The sequence below is a fragment of the Microtus pennsylvanicus genome, chromosome 9 (genome assembly GCF_037038515.1).
Source record: "Microtus pennsylvanicus isolate mMicPen1 chromosome 9, mMicPen1.hap1, whole genome shotgun sequence".
Taxonomy (NCBI): domain Eukaryota; kingdom Metazoa; phylum Chordata; class Mammalia; order Rodentia; family Cricetidae; genus Microtus; species Microtus pennsylvanicus.
In genome coordinates, this window is record NC_134587.1 from 65,412,298 (window position 1) to 65,432,938 (window position 20,641).

At 50.0% G+C, this 20,641-nt stretch overlaps 1 protein-coding gene across 1 annotated transcript; it reads right to left on the reverse strand.

Annotated features, from left to right (window-relative positions):
* Positions 1-1,089: 1,089 nt before the first annotated feature.
* Positions 1,090-18,923, reverse strand: Xkr5 (XK related 5). Its single transcript, XM_075984505.1, has 7 exons — positions 18,469-18,923; positions 16,584-16,767; positions 10,304-10,488; positions 9,001-9,210; positions 7,472-7,641; positions 6,216-6,327; positions 1,090-2,796 (listed from the first exon to the last, which is right to left on the reverse strand). The coding sequence occupies exons 1-7, from the start codon at positions 18,524-18,526 to the stop codon at positions 1,700-1,702; spliced, it is 2,016 nt and encodes a 671-aa protein (XP_075840620.1). The 5' UTR covers positions 18,527-18,923; the 3' UTR covers positions 1,090-1,699.
* Positions 18,924-20,641: the final 1,718 nt, after the last annotated feature.

Below are 20,641 nucleotides of genomic sequence, written 5' to 3' on the forward strand. Positions count from 1 at the left end.
GTGTGACCTTTGTGTGTGTGTGTGTGTGTATGTGTGTTGGTGGTGGTGTTAGCAACAATGGGAACTTAAAGTGTAGGAAGATCCCCTGCAGGAGGGAAAGTGAGATGGAGATGGACTTTAGCCAGGACAGGCTTGGGAAGACAGGCAAAGGCCCACGTTGTGCTCATCTGGTTTGGGGTGAGCCTAGGTAGAACAGGAGCCTGACCCCACGGAAGCACAATGACTATAGTGCACCAGTGTCACTGTTAACAAACTCCATCACTTCCTGTCTTGCTTACTCATGTACCGTAGCATCCTTCTTTCACCCCCAGTTGGGGATGCTGAGCTAGGCAGCACCATCGTCTTATTCAGGCCCTGTAATGGCCTCAGGACCTAGAGGTGTCTGGAGAGGGCAAACCACACACCCCCCCCCACATGCTTTGCTCTTTTATGGTTTATGATTGGGCTGGGAAAGAGCACTCTGGGAAATAACAGGAATCACGTGTCAGCAAAGGATGCCTTCAGAGAAGAGTTAGAAAGGAATTGGGCATCTGGGCAAGGATGTTTCCTTCCCTTGTTGATGCTCTTGTATATTGAACGGAAGAGGGAACACAGTGTAGACATGAAGGAAATAGCTTAAAAAGCAAACAGAGACCCAATGGTTGGTTTGAAGGAAGGATGGATGGTGGAGGAGAAGGGACCAGGAGTTCAATGCCGTCCTTGGCTACATAGTGAGACTGAGGTGCTGTCTTAAAATAACCGACTGCGGGGGCTGCAGAGATGGCCCAGAGATTAAGAGCACTGACTAATCTTGTAGAGGATCCGGGCTCAATTCCTAGTACCCACATGGCAGCCCTGACACCCTCACACAGACATATCTGCAGGCGAAACACTAATGCATATAACGCCCCCCCCCCAAAAAAAAACCCAACCCAACTAATTCAGTCAAAAGCAACCAAACCAAACGTCTGTGCCTAGCTATTACTTGGGTCCCATCAAAGGGATCTGAACTCAAAATGGTGCTGTGGTTTTCATTTATGCCGGTTATGAGCATACTTCTCGTTTACATCCAGAAAGAATATGTTCTGTAACAATAAGAGACCAAAAATAATGTATCTAGGAAGCACATTGTTTTTATTTTTAAAAACTGTATGTGTGTGGGTGTTTTGCTTGCATGTGTGTCTGTGTACCATGTGTGTGTAGTGTCCACAGAGGCCAGAAGAGCTTATCGTCTCCGCTGGGACTGAAGTCACAGGTGATCATGAGTTTCCATGGAATTGAACCAGGGTCCTCTGGAATAGCGTAACTTAACTGCTGAGCCATATCTCCACCTCCCCAAAGCATTTTTAACAAGTGATTAATAAGCGTCCCATGTGAAGAACATCTAATTACAAAGAGTCCGGGGTGGAACTGGTCTCTGAGTTTTCCTTTTGCATTTCCAGGAAGTCGCAGACAAGAGAGATGCGCTGGGGCTCATGCACCTCATAAAAGGAGCCGGAAACCCTTTTGCCTGTTGCCACGGCACTTGACTCTCTGCTGCGCATACGTCGGGTGGGGAGCGGGGCGAGATTTTAGACATCATTCCATCCTGTTTCTTCATCTCTTCAGGTGCGCAGGTAGAGATCAGAAGTAGGACATAGGCATCAGGTGTGGGCTTTTTCTCTTCCCACGATGCTGAACTGCCAGTCTGATGTTTCAACCCGTTCCACCTCGGCTAAGATCAGATGAAGAAACTCACTTCCTGTTTCCTCCTGTCTCTGCAGCTATGGTCCCTCTGGATAGACTCAGACTTAGGGGTCGATGTGAATCGCGGCTCTTCAGCGGGTCTCAGGCTCGTCCCTGGCAATGACCTCTGTGCACATAGGTCCTTGGAAGGCTCCCTCCACTCCTCACACTCTGAGCTATCTGGGGCTCGCCCAGGGAGGCCTGCACTGGGGCAGAAGTTTCTGCCAGGAATGGGACTAATGTTGGCCATGGTGACAGGAAAGGGCTTAGTGGCTGCCTGGGGCAAAGCAGGCTGCACAGGCCCGCTCTCTCTCAGTGTCCCTGAGTGGGATGCCTGCAGGGCCGCTGGGCTGCCTTTTTGGTAGGAGGGCGTGGTCCTTTCCATGGTGGCACTGAAGTACAGTGTTGTGCTTGTCTGTCCTTCCTCCACTTTCAGAGGCCCATCCGCATCCTTCCCCTGGGCTTCCAGGTCAGCCTCGGTCCCATCCTGTGGAGCTGGTGGCTTCTGGGTGGTTGAGTTGTCCCCATGCTCGCTGGCAAAGGAGACAAAGCTTGACGTTTCCAGTGACTCCATCTCTGCTTTCGGAGCACCTGCGAACTCAGAGCCTTTCTCCAAGGTCAAAGGGTCACAAGGAGAGGATGGGAGATCTTTCTGGGAAAACAGGGGCTTCCTCTGCAGATTACAGTGTTGACTCGACCCCAACACAGGGGAACAGGAGTAGCCACGGCTGTCACCTCCAAGGACTGCGTTGATCTTAGATACACTTCCTGTCTTGAGAGCAAGTTTCACCAACAGCCAGTGGTGGTGGTTAAAGAAGGAATACTCCCCGGATCTCCCACCCCCCAGCCCCACCTCTGCCGTACTCTGCTCTGGGCTGGAGGCCTTATCTAGACTGGTTAGCTCATAGCTTTCCTCTTGGCACCAGCCTGAGCTCTCTGACCTCCCCCCTGCTGGAACCACAGCCCTGGGAGAAGCCTCTGATTCAGCTTTGTCATTCTCTATGGGGCCACAGCATCTCCTCTGGAAGCTCTGCTGGATGTCTGCAGCTTTTGGGTGTAGCAAGGTATAATAAAGAACCAGCGAGACACTGCCTGAGAAGAAAACAGCACAAAGGAGAACATGAGGTTACATTCTGGGACACCTGATATCCTCCCGTGAGTGGCAGTCTCAGTGGCTACTTTGAGCAGCATAATTTTGACCTACAGTAGAGAGACTCAGAACTGGATATTGTTCAGGAGGAGTTTTAAACAGGCCCCAGCATCTAACCGCTATAAATGTGTCTGAACCTAAAAGAACGTACAGCCGTGGCTTCGTTCCTGTTGAGCCTCAGCCTGGAAAGCGTCTGGCATTGACCCCTCAAGTTATGGGCCAATGTGTGTCTGCACGCGGGCACCAGAGGCATAGTAGTAATCTCGTAACTTCCAGAATCCCACCACACCACCGGCACGGTGTGGATGGATGCCAAAGCCGGGGGAGGCAGGAGGTAAGAAAGTGACCTCGAAAACAAGAGCCCGAAGCAGAGGTCAGTCCCGCTCCTCAAAAGCCCCTATCAAGGCATTTCCACGAACAACAACACTTCCTCTGTGCACAAACATTTTAATCACGCTGTTGTCAGTTTCGTTTATGTCGATCAGAAGTGTTGACTGCTGCAATAATCTCTTTAGCAGAGCATTCCAGTAAGCCACCCACGCTGTTTCCAGTTTCCTGTCACACTGGAGAAAGTGCCTGGGTTAAGGGTGCTCGTTATAGGAGACGTGAGCTAAGTGTGAGGAGGAGGCTGAAGGCGCGGGAGATGGCAGCGTGACAGACCCTAGGAGGGAACCCAAAGCACGTTGCCCTTAGACCCTCAATGTCTCTGGGGACAAGGGCAGGGCACTGGTGTGCGGTAGGTTTGGAAGTGGGGACAAGGACCAGCATTCCTGTCCTCTCTGTACTGGACACAGCTGACGTGCTAGTTTCTGTACAATGCCGTAAGTTCTACCAAGGCAGAAAAGAGCAGCAAACCAGCTGACCTTTGCTACTCTCCCTACGCACCCCGGATGCTGGGTAGGCAGCAGGGTCTGCTGCAGCCAGAGACACTGAGAGCACTGATTTCCTACCACCTGCTGGACTCTTGGCCGAGCTCAAGGCTAGCACACAGTAGGCATTAAATACATGTTTGTCCAGGGAAAGAAGGACATGGGGAGCCGAGATTTGGGCAGGAATCATTTCAAGCCTGTATTCTTGGAACTATAACTCTTTGAGAAATATTTTATGTATATGTGTTTTGCCTGCATGTATGTCAGTGTACCACATGCCTGCCTGGTGCTCCAAAGAGCCTTATAAGACTCCACGTGTGTAAACTCATGTTCTCTGGAAAAGGTGCTGGTGTTCTTTACTGCCGAGTCATCTTTCCAGCTTCTATAATTTTCTTCCTCCTTCCTTCCTTTCTTTTTCTTTCCTCTCTCTCTTTAAATCTTCTTCTTCTTCCTCCTCCTCTTCTTCCTCCTCCTCCTTTGAGACACAGGATGGACACAGGATGTCTGTGTAGCCCTGCCTGTCCTGACATACTGTAGACCAGGCTGGCCTCAAACTCACAGAGATCCACCTGCCTCTGCCTTTCAAGTGCTGGGATTAAAGGTGTGCACCACCATCACCTGGCTCATAATTTTTCTTTTAAAAAATTACTTGTTTTCTTGGGACAAAGCCTTGATACATGGCCTTTGCTGGTCTCAAACTTATGTCAATCCTGCGTGAACTAAATGTTAGGATTGCAGGCATGAGACATCATATCTGGCTTATATAGTTAGCTGCCCCCCCCCCCCCCCCCAGACAGGGTTTCTCTGTGTAGCTTTGGCGGTTCTGGAACTCACTCTGTAGATCAGGCTGGCTTTGAACTCACAGAGGTCCTCCTACCTCTGTCTCCTAAGTACTGGGATTAAAGGCATAAAGGCATGTACTACATGTAGGCCTGCCTACAGTTCATGTATTGGGTATTGAACTCAGGGCTTCTTGAATGCTAAATAGTTACTTTACCTGTGAATTGCTTCTCGGATTTTTTTTCTTTTCTTTTTTTTTTTTTTTTAATAAACAGGGGTTTTCTACTTAGCCCAGGCTTGCCTCAGATTCACTATGTACGCCATGATGGCTTGGAATTCACGTCAATGCTCTTGCCTCCGGCTGCCAAGCCCTGGATTTACTGAAATGAGCCATCATGTCTGGCAATAACATAATTTGGTGTGATTTTAAACACGTATCAGATATACTATTCTCTAACGCCTGGGTTTAAGGACTGACTCACAGTTGCGTTGTTTCCGCTCTTTCTTTTGGCACACTCTTCCTTTCCTATTGGGGATTCCCAGAGGGCCAAAGGAAAGCCAGAGGTGTGTCCAGCGCCACCTGCTGGTGGGCAAAGGAAAAGCATTACACAGATCAGTCTCTTCTGCATGAGTGGACAGTTTTACTCCCGACTATTGGGCTTACCGGGGAAGTGTTCATACCTCCTGTGAACTAGAAAATCCCAAATAAATGGTTAAGCCTCTCAGCTTGAGGACCGTCCCATCATATCCCAAGGGAGTCCCTCTTCACAGGGAGATGACTGGGCACAGGCCAAGAGCAATAGGCTGACTTGTCGGTGGCGGACTAACTCTCTTCTGGACACAGGCTCTCCTAGGCTTTCAACTGGCCACTCACACGCACACATGCAGCTTAGAGATCAGCATCTTCTACTCAATTAACGGGGAGCATTTTGGACAGATGTGGCTGCTCCCGCCTTTGTTTGAGGCTCCTAGCAGTCTAGCCAGTTAGATAAAGCTAAGCTCCGAGTCTCAGGCTGCAGGCAGCAGCCTCCTTACCCACAGCCTGGCTCCCATCTTCTACTTACGGCTCTTAAACTATTCCCTGTCTTTCCAGCTCATAAAAAAAAAATACAAGTTGTAGCCGGGCAGTGGTGGCTCACCTTTAATCCCAGCACTCAAGGGGCAGAGGCAGGCAGAGCTCTGAGTTTTGAGTTTGAGGCCAGCCTGGTCTACAGAGTTTTGCATTTAAAGAAAGCCAGGGCTACACAGAGAAAACCATGTCTTGAAAAACCAACTAACTAACCAAACAAACAAAACAACAGGTTTTGGTTGAGGAGACAGCTCAGTGGACTGAAGACTTGCTGCATAAGTGTGGATGCTTGGGAATCTACGTAAAAGCTGGGAAGGGATGGAGCAGCTGCCTGTAATCTCAGCACTTGGGAGGCAGAGAGAGGGGAAGGCCCAGGGCAAGCTGGCTAGCTAGACTATTAGGAATCCAGGAGCCCTAGGTTCAGTGAGAGGCCACGACTCAATAAATGGTTAAAAAAGACATCTGGAATCAACTTCAGGACCTCACATGCGGCATCTGCACACACATCATGCGAACATGTGCACAAACATGCATCCATACCACACGTGCAAACCCATGAAAATAAATAGAAAGAATAAATATAAAATAAATAAAATACAAGTGGGGGGAGGAATCATGGCTAACAAGGCTCAGTAAGTCTTACCAATCAGAAATCCAGACAAGACTCCCGCCACAGTCCATAGGCTGGTCCGTGGTGCCCCCTGCAGAAAGTCAGTGGCCAATAGCAAGAGGATGGAGTTCTCCAGCAGCATGACCTGTGGGGTCAAGATAGCCACCATGTCCTGCTATCTGAGGCTCCTCCCTTCTGTCCTTGGTACCTGCTAAGGTTCACAAACCAAGGTGCCTCCCCCAGGCAGGACTAAGGTCCCAATGGGAACATATCTACAAGGGCAGGTGTGCTGGAGTGGTTCATAATGACAGCCACAAAATCACAGACACAAAGAGGGTATGGTGAGAATGACAGGTGTTTGGTAAAGGGATTCTATCCATCCCACACTAAGACAGCTTCAGATACCAGCACAGGAACTACCAGCTCAACCACATCCTCAAAGCTGCCAGGAGGAGTTGCTGTGCATTTATAGCTAGAAAGCTCTGGCTTTTTGACACACCAGCCTTGAGGTCATTGCTAACATGTTTTAGGCTGTGTGTCTGCTGAGATGAGTAAGTCCCTCCTGGGTGAAGCCACAATTTCCAGAGCTGTTCCACCTCTGAGAAAGGAGAAAGTGAGCCCAGGCATGCAGCTTCCAAAGGAGGTGGAGTAGCAATGCTGCCCAAAGCGACCTCCAAAACAAGAATTCTCCGGCTTCATGGGGACGGGACTGGGAATCTCCACTTTGGAAAAGGTCCTCAAGGGCATCTGTTAACAAAGTCTGTTGAGTTGGCTGTACCTGATGAGATGGCAACAGTTGGATGTCAGGCTATTGTCAAAGTGTGTAATCACTGTAATTTCTCCTTATGCTAGGCTATTCCTCTGTGTGTGTGCGTGTGTGTATCCACAGCACACACACAGTGCACAGGCATGTGGAAGGCAGAGGAGGAACTCCAGTGTCTTCCATTATCACTCTACCTTATTGCCTGAGACAGGGTCTTTCACAAAACTGGAAGCTTGACATTTTGGCAAGGTTGTCTAGTAAGGTCTTGGGGTTTGCCTGTATCTCCTCCTCCGTGCCCCCCGCCCCCCTACTGCCAAGTGCTGAGGTCACAGGCATTTGGTTGCTGGGGATTTGAACTCAGTTCTGTATGCATGCACAGTAAGTACTCTTACCCACGGAGCCAATTCCAGCCCCTGGTATTCCTTCTTTAATAGATGCACAGGCACACACCTGCGTAAGTGCACCTTCCCCACCTAACAAGGTAATGTAAAAACCAGGCTTAAAGAAAACCTCCATTGCCACTTGCCAAGTAGAAGCTGGCCATCCTGCTCCTGGAAGGGCTGTCCCAGAAGTTGATATAGCAGAGGATGTAGATGGCCCCCACCAGCAGGTTGAAGAGCCTCCAGTGGCAGGTGCTCTCCACAATGTCGCTCTGCTGGGCTACGAGCCAGAAAGACATCACCAGCCAGTGAGCACCTGGAGAGGGGCAGGGGTGGAAGTCCGCTTTCAGTGGGGAGATGGGAAGGGGGTGAGGCTGAACTTGAGCATCCCACAAGAGCTCCCCCAAAGCCAGAAGAGAACTGAGGGGCACAGGCAAGCTACTCATTCTATCTTTGCATGTCTGTCTCTCTGAGCCTCCCAGGAGGCATTTGACCTAGATTAGAGTTAAGAAAACAGACTGGATTCAGTGACATGCATCAGGCCTTACCTAGGGATGCCCTTTGCTTCCCGAAAGCATTTAAAGATGCAGTTATAAAGCCCTCTACTCTCTTTACACTGTTGCTCTACAAACCCAACCCTCCAGACCCAAGGAGAACTCCATGTGGACCAGTTACAAGTTTTCTTCTTATATTTTAAGATGAATAGCCTCATTCTGGAGCAGAAGCTGAATTTTAAAATGACGGATAAAATGTAGTTAATTTCTCCGTAGAAACACAACTTTTTTTTTTCCTTTTTCAAAAAAATGTTCTTTTCTGCCAATAACTGTATTAAATGTTTGCTCTGGGTACATGGGCCAGCTATTTCTCAATGTTCTCGGTTCTCTTAAAACAAGAGTACACTGTTCCCTCTTGCAGAGTGTATTCACTGATGACCAGAGGACACTGCTGTCCTTGGCAAGGACACACAGGCCCCATTCAGGAGTCTGAAGGGCTAGACAGACTCTTGGTCATCACATTCATATCTGCGCTGCTGGCGAAGAGAAGGCTGGGGTTCAGTGGGGACTTCCTCTTTTAGACAAAGTGTCCCAAAAAAAAAACCCCAGAGGAAACAGGGTGCTTATGGAGGTTCTAAGAAGCAGCATATACACTACACAGTTTTGCACAGGATCAGGTAGAACCTGGACCTCCTGTGTGAGCAACAACATTCTACAGGATGGTCTACCATAGTCTTCTGGGAACTGGGTTTCCAGCTTTAGCTGGAACTTTTGAGCCTGTGATTTGTAACCAAAGAGTCAGCATGCACCACCACCTCTTGCATTGGAGGTACACTCTTGGGAGCTAGGGTCTGGACCTCCGTGTTCATGGGTCTGCGCTACCAAGGATGGTTTGACTGGCAGGGCATAGCAGAAGCCATGCTGTGGGTGTTCTAGGTTGAAGAGGACTGAATGTCTACAATTCCTGGTAGTTGCCAGTACCAAGGGTGAGCCCAGGTTACTTTGCTGCAGAGAGAGGCCACATCTGTGCCTCCAATCTGCCGAGGTCCCCTAGGAACACAGAGGCCTGCTTTTCTGCTTCCCTAAGGTCCTCTGCTGAGCCCAGTAGCCACAGATCTAGGACAGAGGACCGTGAACCGTTACTGTTAAGGCTTTATGAATGGAACAGAAGCCCCACTTACCTCCAACCACTAAAACCCAAACACGGTAAACCCTGCAGAACAGAACCAGGCTCAGCACACGGGCTCCCAACATGCCCATCCTCCAGAAGTGCTGGCACAGGAGGGCAGCCCATAGCATCGTGTGGTGGCTTGGCTTCATGACACCCAGGAAATGGCTGTATGACACAAGGGCCCAGGACAGTGACAACCAGGAAAGTAAGGCGCTGATCCCTGGAGGATTGAACAGACAGAGATCCCTAGAGACTCTGAAGCACACGGGCAGATGCCCTCCGTCATCCCAACAACAAATTTCTTGTAAAAAACTAGCCCGATGGTGATGCACTATTGACCATATGTAATATAACGATGTACCATTAGGTGGGTAACCTAATAATGCTATACAAACATGTCTTTACACGGAAGCAAGAGGAGGCAGAAAATGGCTCCACTGCTCAGTGGCCTAGATGCTCTTCTTCTTGATGTCCTTTTAAAATGTCCCTGTCAGGGGGCTGGAGAGATGGCTCAGCGGTTAAGAGCATTGCCTGCCCTTCCAAAGGTCTTGAGTTCAATTCCCAGCAACCACATGGTGGCTCACAACCATCTGTAATGAGGTCTGGTGCCCTCTTCTGGTCTTCAGGCATACACACAGAAAGAATATTCTATACATAATAAATAAATAAATATTTAAAAAAATGTACCTGTCCCTGGGCTTCTAAGGCCTCCAGCCTAAACTATGATTTAAAGGATGTGGATCCTACAGGATGCATACAGACATGGTTCATGACAAGTATTTGCCACACATAAAGGGGTTTTGATGAACGGTGGAGTGAGCAGCCACATCAGAGTGTTCAGACCTTCTGTTTTAAGTTTGGGTACTTAAATAGAAGAGAGAGGAAGGGGGAGGGAGAGGAGGAAGAAGCAACAAGGTGCTCTGGCTGGATGAAAGCTGGGAACACATCTGTAGGAGATGAACAGATGTGGGGTGTCAGGTGTCAGCTACTGACAGGGTAGCCCGGGAGAGATGAACATGTAGACTCCCCGAGAAGCAGACTCCCCAAGGGAATTTTCAAGGTTATCTCCTCTCTGCACAACTTTTGTCTTAAGGATTGACTTTAGATGCTTTACCCCAAGAAACCAGCTCTCTGTGACCTCCTGACCCCGAGCAAAAACCATCTGTAACCATCATTTGTGTTAGTGATCGTGGGGTTACCCTGGTCTCCCAAATAGGAGAAATCCTAGAGGGGACACGGGGTCCTACAAGGTCAGGCACATGTTCCCGTCATCTGGGAAGCAATGGGTGTGAGTCGTGGTGAAAGGTACCCACCTGGCACAACATCTGTGAAGTCAGAGGCTAGGAACACATACACCTGGAGCAGCAGGTGGGGCCCTGTCTGGAGCAGAGCCTCTAGGAGCCGGAGCGCCGACAGGTCAGCCTCCTGCAGGTGCAGCTGTCCCGAGCAGGGAGCCTCTCTTCCCTTCCACAGAGCGGCTGCCACAGAGTCCCAGTGTCTATAGAGAGCAAAGGCATCATGTCATAGATCATGAAGCCAGCCATGCGGGCTGCCACAGACACCAACCTTTCACATGGACAGAAGAAGTGTTCTTGGGAGTGCCCAACTGATGCCTCTTAGGGCCTCCAGTTAGGCGGTTGCTGAGCTCTGAGTTCAAGCTGCCTATTTCAGTTCATGTGCTCAGGAGGGCGTCACTGTAGGTGACTATCCCCAAGGTTAGAAGGGCTAGGGGTAGGTGGGTAGGCTGAAGTTACTACCAGGTTAAAGAGCCAAGACTGGGTCTGGTGAGGCCTGTAGAGAATCTTGGTCAATGTCTTCACCTCAGGTCTTCCAGGGAGGGCTAAGCACCCCTTCAATAGAGATCTGCTGCAAGGCACTGTGGGTAATCACCCCTTTGGAGCATAGCGATGATGGAGCCCTCATCTTCCTCCAAGGAGTGTAGAGCTCTCAGTGCCCTGAGACAGGAATGCTGTAAAAGCAGCTGGGGTCCTCACTGGAGGCTGGCAAGAGAGGTGGGGCAAGATGGGGACGCTAAGGACTGATAGGATCCTATTTAACTATATCAGAATTCAGTTCAGCTCATGGATGTTGCTTTTTCTCTGGAAAACTGATGGGAAGAGGCATGTATGTTGTGTTTGAGATATGGGATAAATCTGTACATTTGTAGGCATGTTTGTAAATGAGTGCATATATGTATAAATGTATGTGCACACATGAATGTTCAGTGTACAAGCATATGCCTGCATACAGCATGTGCAAACACACACACAGTGCCTATGCACACACAGGCATATATACATATGTACACACATGTAAAGTGTACATGAACACATAACATACATACAGTCCACGTGTGTCTCATAAATACATGTATATGCGTGTATATGTAGGTGTGTGCACAGCAGCTTTGGAAGCTGATACAGCACTCAAGCAGGAACGACCGAAGGTTTGGTGTTGGAAATGGAAGCGAAGGAGCAAAGGCAGAAAATGTTGGAGCATGCAGAGGGGGACTTGGCCAAGCAGGATGGAGAAGGGCTTACCGGTAGCTCTAAGACACCTACAAGTTCAAACACTTGGAACTGGTGACATTAACATGCAGCAGAAAGGAGCCTGCTAGCAGCTGCTTGATTGACAGGGGTAAACAGAAGGATCTGGGGATTTTAGTTGTAAGTTAAGACTCGTGGATAGAGGCAATGGGCATGGTCGAGTGGACAGGAAGTGGCTAGAGGAGGTGGTGTGCAGATATTGGGGACCCAAGGCAGAACCTTAGCAACTGGTCACCTTGAGGACAGAAAGGTCACCGAAAAGAGTAGCAAGTTTGAAAAAAGCATGGAGCATTCTCAAAGTCAAGGGCAGATGTAAGACAGAGTCACATGACACACAATAGCCTGCTGGGGTGTAAGAGGGACCAGGGGCCTGTCTCAAAAGTCCGCAGGATTGGGCCGGGGCCACAGCAGCTTAGGCACGACTGGGCGACCTTCCTAGTGTGCAGTGGGAATCAAGACTTAGAAAGAAGCAAGAGCACATCCTTGTCTGTGTCTCTGCAAACACACAGTAGGCACTCTGTGCTGATAGGGTCCCCTTGTGAAAGGGCCACCGCCCACACAGCCCGCATAACCATAGCAGCTGCCCTGGGTGACCTGGCCTTGAGGGCCTACCAGGGGTAGGGTCTACTCTCCCTTACTAACATCCTCCCTGGGTCTAAGTTGTGCGGCAAGGGGGCAGAATGCCACTGCCTACATCGTGGATAGCAGTACCCAATGACTCCCCCTGTGAGTTGAACCTCTGAGGTCACCTAGGAAAGCCAACAAAGCAGCTTGCTAAAGTTCTGAAGATGACAAGCCAACATTCCCACCTCCCGGCCCAAGGTTCGAGGCTGACTTTGAAACGACTTCATCCCTGGTGTGGAGGGTTCAGGGAAGATGTTTAGGAAAAATAAGTTTTCTTTTCCATCTTTTGAGTCCTGCTGAGAATTGATTTCCTCTGAGTGTCTGCGACCATTGTTCCTGACACAGACTAATGTTAGGAGAAGCATGCACTAAAACCACACACCATAGTCTTCCTTTCCTTCCCAGATCATCTCCCCACGAGATGGGCTAGTTTCCTCTTCCTGCCTGCTCTCCAGTCCCCACCGAAGGGTTTTAGTTCAGCAAACCCCCCTCCGCCCTGTGGTGCTAGGGACGGCACCCAGGGGCCTTGTGCTGGCTGGATCAGTGTTCTCCCGTTGAGTCACACCCTCAACCCCTCCAACCGGAAGTTTTATTAGACTACAGAAGGAATAAGGCAAATGAAAGATGTTCTTTAGAGAAGTGAGTTTTAGTTGTGCAAAGCACACACACACACAATGCTTAGAACAAGGAAGAAAATGTATCGGCTGAGTGCCTGGCATCTAGGTCCTCGCTAGGAGGTGAAGGTGGCCCGTGAGCGCCTCCTGGAGAGGACAGCACAGGGGTGGATGTGAAGCCGAGCTGGGCGTAGGGCGTATGAGACATCAGTGGGACCAGACAGAGCTTTGGAATGGGGCCCGTGCCTGGGGACAGCAAAACAGCAGAGTGGCTTTGCCAGGCTGGGGTCAGGCAGAGAGATGGAGGAATTCGGGCTGAGACTAGGGGGCAGCTGCTGGGGGGAGTTCCCTAGGGAGTTGGGATGAGATGGGGGCAGTGGGAGCTTTTTCTGAGGTCCTGAAAAGCACCCTGACTTCACTTCTGGATGATGTGTCTCAGTTCCCCTGCCCCCTTCCTGGGTTTTTGGAGACTTGTGCCAACTGTTCCTGGTGCCATCTCTCTAAGGCCTGACTCCCTCCTTCGCTCCAGGCCCTTCCCTTGGTCTTGATGGTACGCCAGTGCGTTCAGCCGTTCCCAAGTTAGTCTCAGACACTGGACTTAATTACATGTGTCTGCAATCCAGCAGGGCACACGCAAGTTACTCCACGTGAGCCATATTGCCGAGGGCCCAAGACTCCTAGTTGCATTAAAAACAACATGTACCATAAGCAGAACCTTGGACGTGCAATTACTTTTACCCGACATGTCTTTGGAGTTAAGTTTCTCAGCTCTTAATAACACTGACTTCCACCACAACTAGAATGGTCTATCCTGGGTTCGCAGCTTGGGGAACAAGTGATTCTTCTGCCTGTGGTAATGTTTTTGGTGGTGATAGAGCTGAGACTGTCAACAGTGATAGGTTGGAGTATAGCTGAGCTTCATATGCTTATTTAGTGTGTGTGTGTGTCTGTGTGTGCGCACACACACGCGTGCAATGGCACACATGTGGCAGTCAGAGGGCAGCTTTTGGAATTTGACTCTTTCTTCCGAGTGGGTACCTGAGATTGAATTCAGGTAGTCAGTCTTGGTGGCAAGTACCTTACCTGTGTTTGAACACCGAATCTGCACCTATCCATGCCAAGCTGGTCTTATATGCCCCTAAAGTTTGTCTTAACTTTCTCTTTGCTGTAGAAAAATTGCTCTGCCAAGATGCACGCTGAGGAGGGGCATTTTTAGGTAGTCTCGCATCCTCCTGGGATGCGTTTCTAAGTAGACATGCGGGCTTTTTAAACAAGGTGAAGGAGACACAAGCACACACAGCATCAGAGTGTAAACAAAATGTTCAGATAAAGAAATGACTGCCCTTGTGTAAAATGAGTTGTCACTAAGGTCAGGTTCTCTTGAACAGTTAGTAGACTTAACATTAAAGATTGTGTTGTTTGGAATTAAAACCAGAATTCATTCGCATCTTCTCTAAGCGGTTTTACCTCAAGGGATTTTGTTGAATCGATTTCTCTGTTGTTAGTTCATTCGTCTGCATTTCATTATGGAGTCAGTTAACGGGCGGGGCTTCATTTTCTAAAGTTTGAGATTGTGCAAAACACAGCTGTTCTGGCTCCCCCTACAGGTGCCTTTGCCAAACTGCAATGAAAACCAAACCAAACCAAACCAAACCTGATCTGCATGGCTTATCTCCTGTTTTGTTTTTGAGCAGCTGTATCAGAGCCAGAGATTCGCCACTTTCAACTTTCAGCGCCTTCTGCTGAGAAGGTAGCTGGCCTCATCTGTAATCTCTGGGACACTGTGGAGGGGGCGTCCTTGATGCTTCTTCGGCTGCTGCGAAACTGAGAGCCAAATCTGTGGTCCAGTTCTAAAACCTGCACATTCTGGCTTTACCGCCAGATATATTACTTTATTTCTTCCTGGAAATCAATATTTATTTTCTCTTCAATTTTATCATGAGATTCATTTTTATTTATGTCCTATTAGTCTCTGTCTCTCTCCGTCTCTCTCTGTCTCTCTCTGTCTCTCTCTCTGTCTCTCTCTCTCTGTCTCTCTGTCTCTCTCTGTCTCTCCCTCTCTGTCTCTCTCTCTGTGTCTCTCTCTCTCTGTGTCTCTCTCTCTCTCTGTCTCTCTCTCTCTCTCTGTCTCTCTCTCTCTGTCTCTCTCTCTGTCTCTGTCTCTCTCTCTCTGTCTCTCTCTCTGTCTCTGTCTCTCTCTCTCTGTCTCTCTCTCTCTCTGTCTCTCTCTCTCTCTCTCTCTCTCTCTCTCTCTCTCTCTCTCTCTGTGCCTATGGAGGCCAGAAGAGGGCACCAGATCCCCTGGAGTTGGAGTTAGAGTCAGAAATCACCTTATATGAGTTCTGGGAGCATAAAGAGTGGCCTGTGTTCTCTATTCCTGAGTCATCTCTCCACCTCCTATATCATCACCATTACTGTTATTATTATTACTTTGAGATAGGGTCTCACTATGAAGCCCAGGCTGTCTTGGAACTCACTATGTAGCCCAGGCTGGCCTCTACCTCAGAGATCCGACTAGCTTTTCATTGTTAAGCCTGGGCTTACAAGCTTGTGTTGCCACACCAGGCTCTATGCATGCCTTTGTAATCACCCGAATGGCTTTTGTAAGCTAGCTTTCCGTGGCTGTTGTTTCTCCCAGTTTTCGATTTTCACTCGTCTTTTCATTTACCCAAGCGAATTTTAAAGTATGGACCGAAACCGTGCTGTCACTTAGTGGTGATGTTGAGAGCCTCAGGGGAGTTCACTGTCACACGCCACAGATCTGGACCAGCTTCTGACCTCTGGTCACTCCAGAGCCCCAGAAGGCAGATCTACCGAAGAATAGTTAATGTTCCTTTCTTAAGACTACTCTGAATGCTGTTTCTGAGCTATCAAATTCTTGTCCCTGTTGAAGCCACATACTTGTTAGATAAGTTATTCATTGTTTTTGAGATCTCACCCCTCACTAACGACAGCTCTGCTGTTTCAGGAGAACACAGAGCTCAGACAGGAAGGCCCAGCTTGGGAGAAACCGCTGTGGCACATGCATGTTCTGGATGCCTCTATATGATAAGGGTCTGCTGGGGAGGAACACAGAGAGGAGGCAGTCACTGGATGTCTTTCTAGAAGCCCCTTCTCCTCTGACCCCAGTTCAGCCTGGATGCAGGCAGATGGCACAAGCTCCCAGGCAGAGAGCAGCACTTGGCAGCGGTTCCTTGGATGCTCTTGAGCTTCAGGATCCCGCTGTCTGGTTCCTGGTCTCTTCCCCTTTTATAAATGTCCCTCAACTCTATGGGGTTATGAGACAGATGAGAGCAGAAACGCGCTGTGCCTGAAAATGCACAACTTCCCGTCTCCTCTGGAGACACCTGCGGGCACAGGTAAGCCAGATCCATGCCTGGTAGCCTATCATACAAAGAAAAGAAAAAAATGAAAAACCCTGGCCCTGTCTCCCAGGTCACTTCTTCCTGCCACAAAAGCATAAAGCAAATGGCATCGTGTGGGCCTTACCATCTAGTTTGTGGTCAGTTAATTCTGTGCCACTGTCGTGGACTAAGGTCATCGGGGTCAGATGGAGCACCTTAAGTAAACTGAATTACGTGGCACTAGAAGTTGATTAAGGGGTGATAGAGAATCTGGCTAAAGACAAGAAGAAGCATTTGAAAGGTCACTGGCGCCATCAGGAGGAGCCCCCTGATTTCAGAGATGTTTCAGGATGCCAATGCCAAGCAGAGATACAACCCTGAGCTTTCATGGCTTTAAGGTGGGAGCGTGCATGGACAGAGGAATTCTTTCATTACATCAGATGGAAGAGAGAGGGCTGCTCTTACCGCTTCCAGACGCCAAGCTGCAGGAGATGCAGCGACACCAGCCACCAGTGACCCTGATGCCCATCCGCACGGAACCACAGATAGCTCAGGGTCTGGACCAGGATGCCGGGCAGGAGAAGAGAAAGGGCCAGCCACCCCCAGAGGAGGTGACCTGTGGAGAAGTGGTAAACAATGGTGCAGAGACCTGGGGTGAGAGACGATATGAGGGTGTTGGTGTTGAGAGGACAGAGTGAGGCGACCGCTTTATAAACACCAGATCTCTCTTGTTACAGTGCATGGCCTCAAAACCTTCCCGCCACAGCAGCGTTCTTCCGAGAATGCACCCAGGATAAGTAAGCTAGCCAGCCCACAGCTCATCTTACGCCCATGCACCATGGGATTTCTCTGCCCTAGCAAGTCCAGGGTCAGGGGACCTCCCTTAAGGCCAAAGCCCACAGAAACTACCCACAGAGACCAAGTCCTCCGAATCTGTTCACCCTGTCTTGTCTGAGGAAGCCCTGCCAAAGTTTCTGGCTTCTGGTCAAATGAGTATTCCCAAATGGCATGCCCTGTCTCTGTAACCCTGGGACCTGTGAGCATTCCTAGGCTTGTCCCAACTCCTTGTCCACTAGGCCATTTAACAAAAACCAAAACAACCAGGTTCCAAAGCAACCCTTTAGTAAACAGCATCTTTACTATTAACAAAGAATCAGGACCTGCTAGACATAAGACAGGCACAAGGGTAGCGGCCCTGTGTGGGGTTGTCTGTGAGGTTATACAGAACATGTGCCAAGGACCTGATGTATGGGGAGCCCCAGGGATGTGGGAGCCCACAGCATGGAGTGATCTCGTCCTCCCCACGCTGTTGCTGCCTATCAGAGCCTCTTGTTAGAATTGAGTCACATTCTGAGTAAGGCTGGCTTTGTCTTCTCTTTTGATTTGTGGTCCTAGGACTTGAACTCAGGGCTGTGCCTATGCTAGGTAAGGTCTCCACCACTGACCTCCCCCAGGCCACTTTTCCATCTTGTTTTGAGACAATGTTCTGCTAAGCTGCTCAGACCAGCTTTGACCTTCCCTGTCAGAAAGCTAGGGTGTCTAGGTCACTTTGGGCAGCCCTGAGCATCCTGGTTTCTCCAGGGGCAGTCTAGCGCCCTTTGGAATTCTGAGCGGGTGACGCAGGAATCTGCAGGGACTACGTTGCAAATTAAAAGTAAATTTCAGAGGTATAGTGTCCAAGAAGGCACTCGGAACCTTGGAGGTTCAGGATGGTGGAGGAACCTTAGAGGTTCAGGATGGTGGAGTCCCTTCAGGGGCAAGGCTTTGTAGGAGAGTAGCAGAAGTGGGCAGAAGCACTAGACGCCAGCACTGAAAGGGTTACGAGTTCAAACGTGAAAGGCGCGAAAAGTATGGCCATCTTGCTTCACCTCCACCGCCCACAGGACCCATGTGCCCAGCAGTCAGCGTTCTGTCCTGTCCCGAACCCCAAAGGGGTCCTTTGGGATACCAACCCTCCACTCTCCCAGCCCTCGGCTAGCAGCCGGCAACCCCAGCCAGGAGCCGGGTGACCAGGGAGCCAGGGCACCTCACCAAGCGCTGGAGCTCCACGCAGCCTCCTCACGCAGCGTGGGCTGGAGCAAGTAGCGGACAGGGATTCAGGACCCCGGGTTTGGGGTGTGGAGAGGATCCATACCATGCATTGAGGGGTGTCTGCATGGGTGGAGGGAATCATGCATCAGTGAGGGGATCGCACCGGGAGTGCTCTGCAGGCTGGGAGGGGAGCTACTGTGTGTGCACCGGGCGGGCAGAGTTTGCCGCCTGCTGGGACAGCAGTGGCAGCTGTGCCCCGCACACTGGGTTGGAGTGGGGTGTTGGAGGGGTGAGCACTCGCGGGCTGCGCTGCACTCACGCGCACTTTGCTCGGCCGCTTGCAGCAGGGCAGAGAGTCCCAGGAGCCCCGCGTACATCTTCTGCACCGCTGCCGCCTGCGCCCGCCCCTTCCCCTGCCCGCCACAGAGCAGGGGAGGCTTCCGGCCTGGGGCCCCAAGGCGAGAGGCTTTTCGTCCAAGCTAGCGGAGTGGGGGTGAGGGCGGGGACGTCGGAATGGGGGTGGACAGGTTCTTAGGTGGCAGTCTCACTTGATCTGTGCCAAATTTGTATGCTGTCCCCTTCTCCCTGCCAACATCCTAAGGGTTGGAGGGCACAGTGGGTTTGTTGTGAGGTGCAAAAGTTTAGTCACTGGGTGATTACAGTGGTCACAGTCAGAGGATTTGCTCAGAGTGGTTAACCACAAATCAGGGTACAGTGGAGTGTGTGTGTGTGTGTGTGTGTGTGTGTGCGCGCGCGCGCGCGCCCGTGCAGCATGCGTACGTGCGTCTGTGTGTGTGCCCGTGCGTGCGTGCGTGCGTGCGTGTGTGTGTGTCTTGGAAAAGTGGGATTTGAATAGCTGATTGAGTCTTTTGAAATCTTTCAGTTGTGTGGCCCGAAAAGGGAAAGGCAGGCTACATTCCCGCCTTTAACAGCCGTTTTGCTAACAGACCTTTCCCCAGGAATCCTTGCCGGTTAATCCAGTTCCCCCAAAGCCAGAAGTAAACCTGCCCAAGGAAAGTCTTCTGGGAGATGGAAAAGCATCACCCTTGCATGTGTTACAAGGCAGCGGTTATGTAGAACGTGAACTCCTGATGTCCGAGTTGGGGGAGGTTGTGAAGGGGGGATAGTTTATAACTACCGAGCAAAGAGGACTTGGTAAGAAAAGTTACTAAGAAGAGACCAGGTCTACAGAGATTCTGCCCAGCAGGATCTAACAGAATTCCTGAGAAGGAACAATTAAGACTGGGAAGAAACACTGTTCATGATTGGTGTGAGACGGGGAACATCGCAGTATGCTTTACAGTCTTAGAACATTGTCCCCAATTTCTAGGTGTATTTTATATGTTAAAACCAGTCCAAGGAGGGCAAAGTGGAGCATCAGGACACGGGCTGCCTCTCTGCTCTGCTTTGTGTGCTGTGCGCAGTGTGGAGGGTCACCTCCCTTAGACTCTGCGTGTTGTAAATACAGAACACAGAAGGATCTGCCGGAAGACACAGCGGGGAATTCCAGCTGGGATATTCTATCTGATTTGAGGGTTGTATGGACATGATCATAGACAGCCCCCTGTGCCTTTAACCTCCCTTCTCCCTGCCTTCTTTTTCTTCAAATCACTTAGATCACCTAACTACTCCCCCTCCCCCATGTGGTAATATGTCTCTTTTCACTAGTGTATTATGACAGGAGGGGAGGGCCTTCACCTGACAGTTGCCATTTTGTCCCTGGGCCTGACTTAGGGGAGATTGTTGTGAGAGACTTTTCCTGAGGAGATACAACATGACTGACAAAAGTAATGGCCGCACCAATGTCCATCTTGGTGAAACAATTAGTTCTTACTGGGGTTCCTCACAGGGGTGTGAGGGAGGGGTTACTTAGAGGAGCAGGAATGACTCAGAAGCTACTGTATCATCAGAGAGCTCACTTTGAGGTGAGCTTAGGTTCCTTCTGCAGGGTCCAAATGGCTTTAGCCCGGAGATGTTGGTATTGTTACCCCTCGTGATGACTGGGGAAGAAGATTCATGAGGAAAAGGAAGCTCAGTTGAGAGATTTTTTGTAGTCTCAAGACTCTCCACACTCACAGGGTGGTGGGGGCGCAGGGCTTTAATTCCAGTGCTTGGGAGGCAGAGGCAGAGGCAGAGGCAGAGGCAGAGGCAGAGGCAGAGGCAGAGGCAGAGGCAGAGGCAGAGGCAGGTTGATCACTGTGAGTTTGAGGCCAGACTTATCTCAGTGAGTTCCAGAACAGCCAGGGTAGTTACACAGAGAAACTCTGTCTCAGAAAAAACAAAACTGAACATTAATAAAAACAAAACAATCCAAAAAACTCTTTACACTCTTGGTGAGTTCCAGGCCCCACCCAGCTGATATGGCCTGGTTGGATTGTTGGTGGCTTCTCTCTGGATGAAAATCTTGCTTCTCAGTCTGAGGAGCTCTCCTCAAGGCAGAAATAATTCCTTCCACACAGGATATGTCTAAGCCCAGGATATGTCATATCCCA

Excerpts from the sequence above, each read along its gene's own strand:
- Xkr5 (XM_075984505.1), bottom strand. The coding sequence starts at position 18,526 with ATGTACGCGGGGCTCCTGGGACTCTCTGCCCTGCTGCAAGCGGCCGAG. Across the intron at positions 16,768-18,468 it reads AGCGGCCGAGCAAAGTGCGC|GTCTCTGCACCATTGTTTAC; the intron begins GTGAGTGCAGCG and ends CTCTCACCCCAG. Across the intron at positions 10,489-16,583 it reads CAGCTTGGCGTCTGGAAGCG|ACACTGGGACTCTGTGGCAG; the intron begins GTAAGAGCAGCC and ends TGCTCTCTATAG.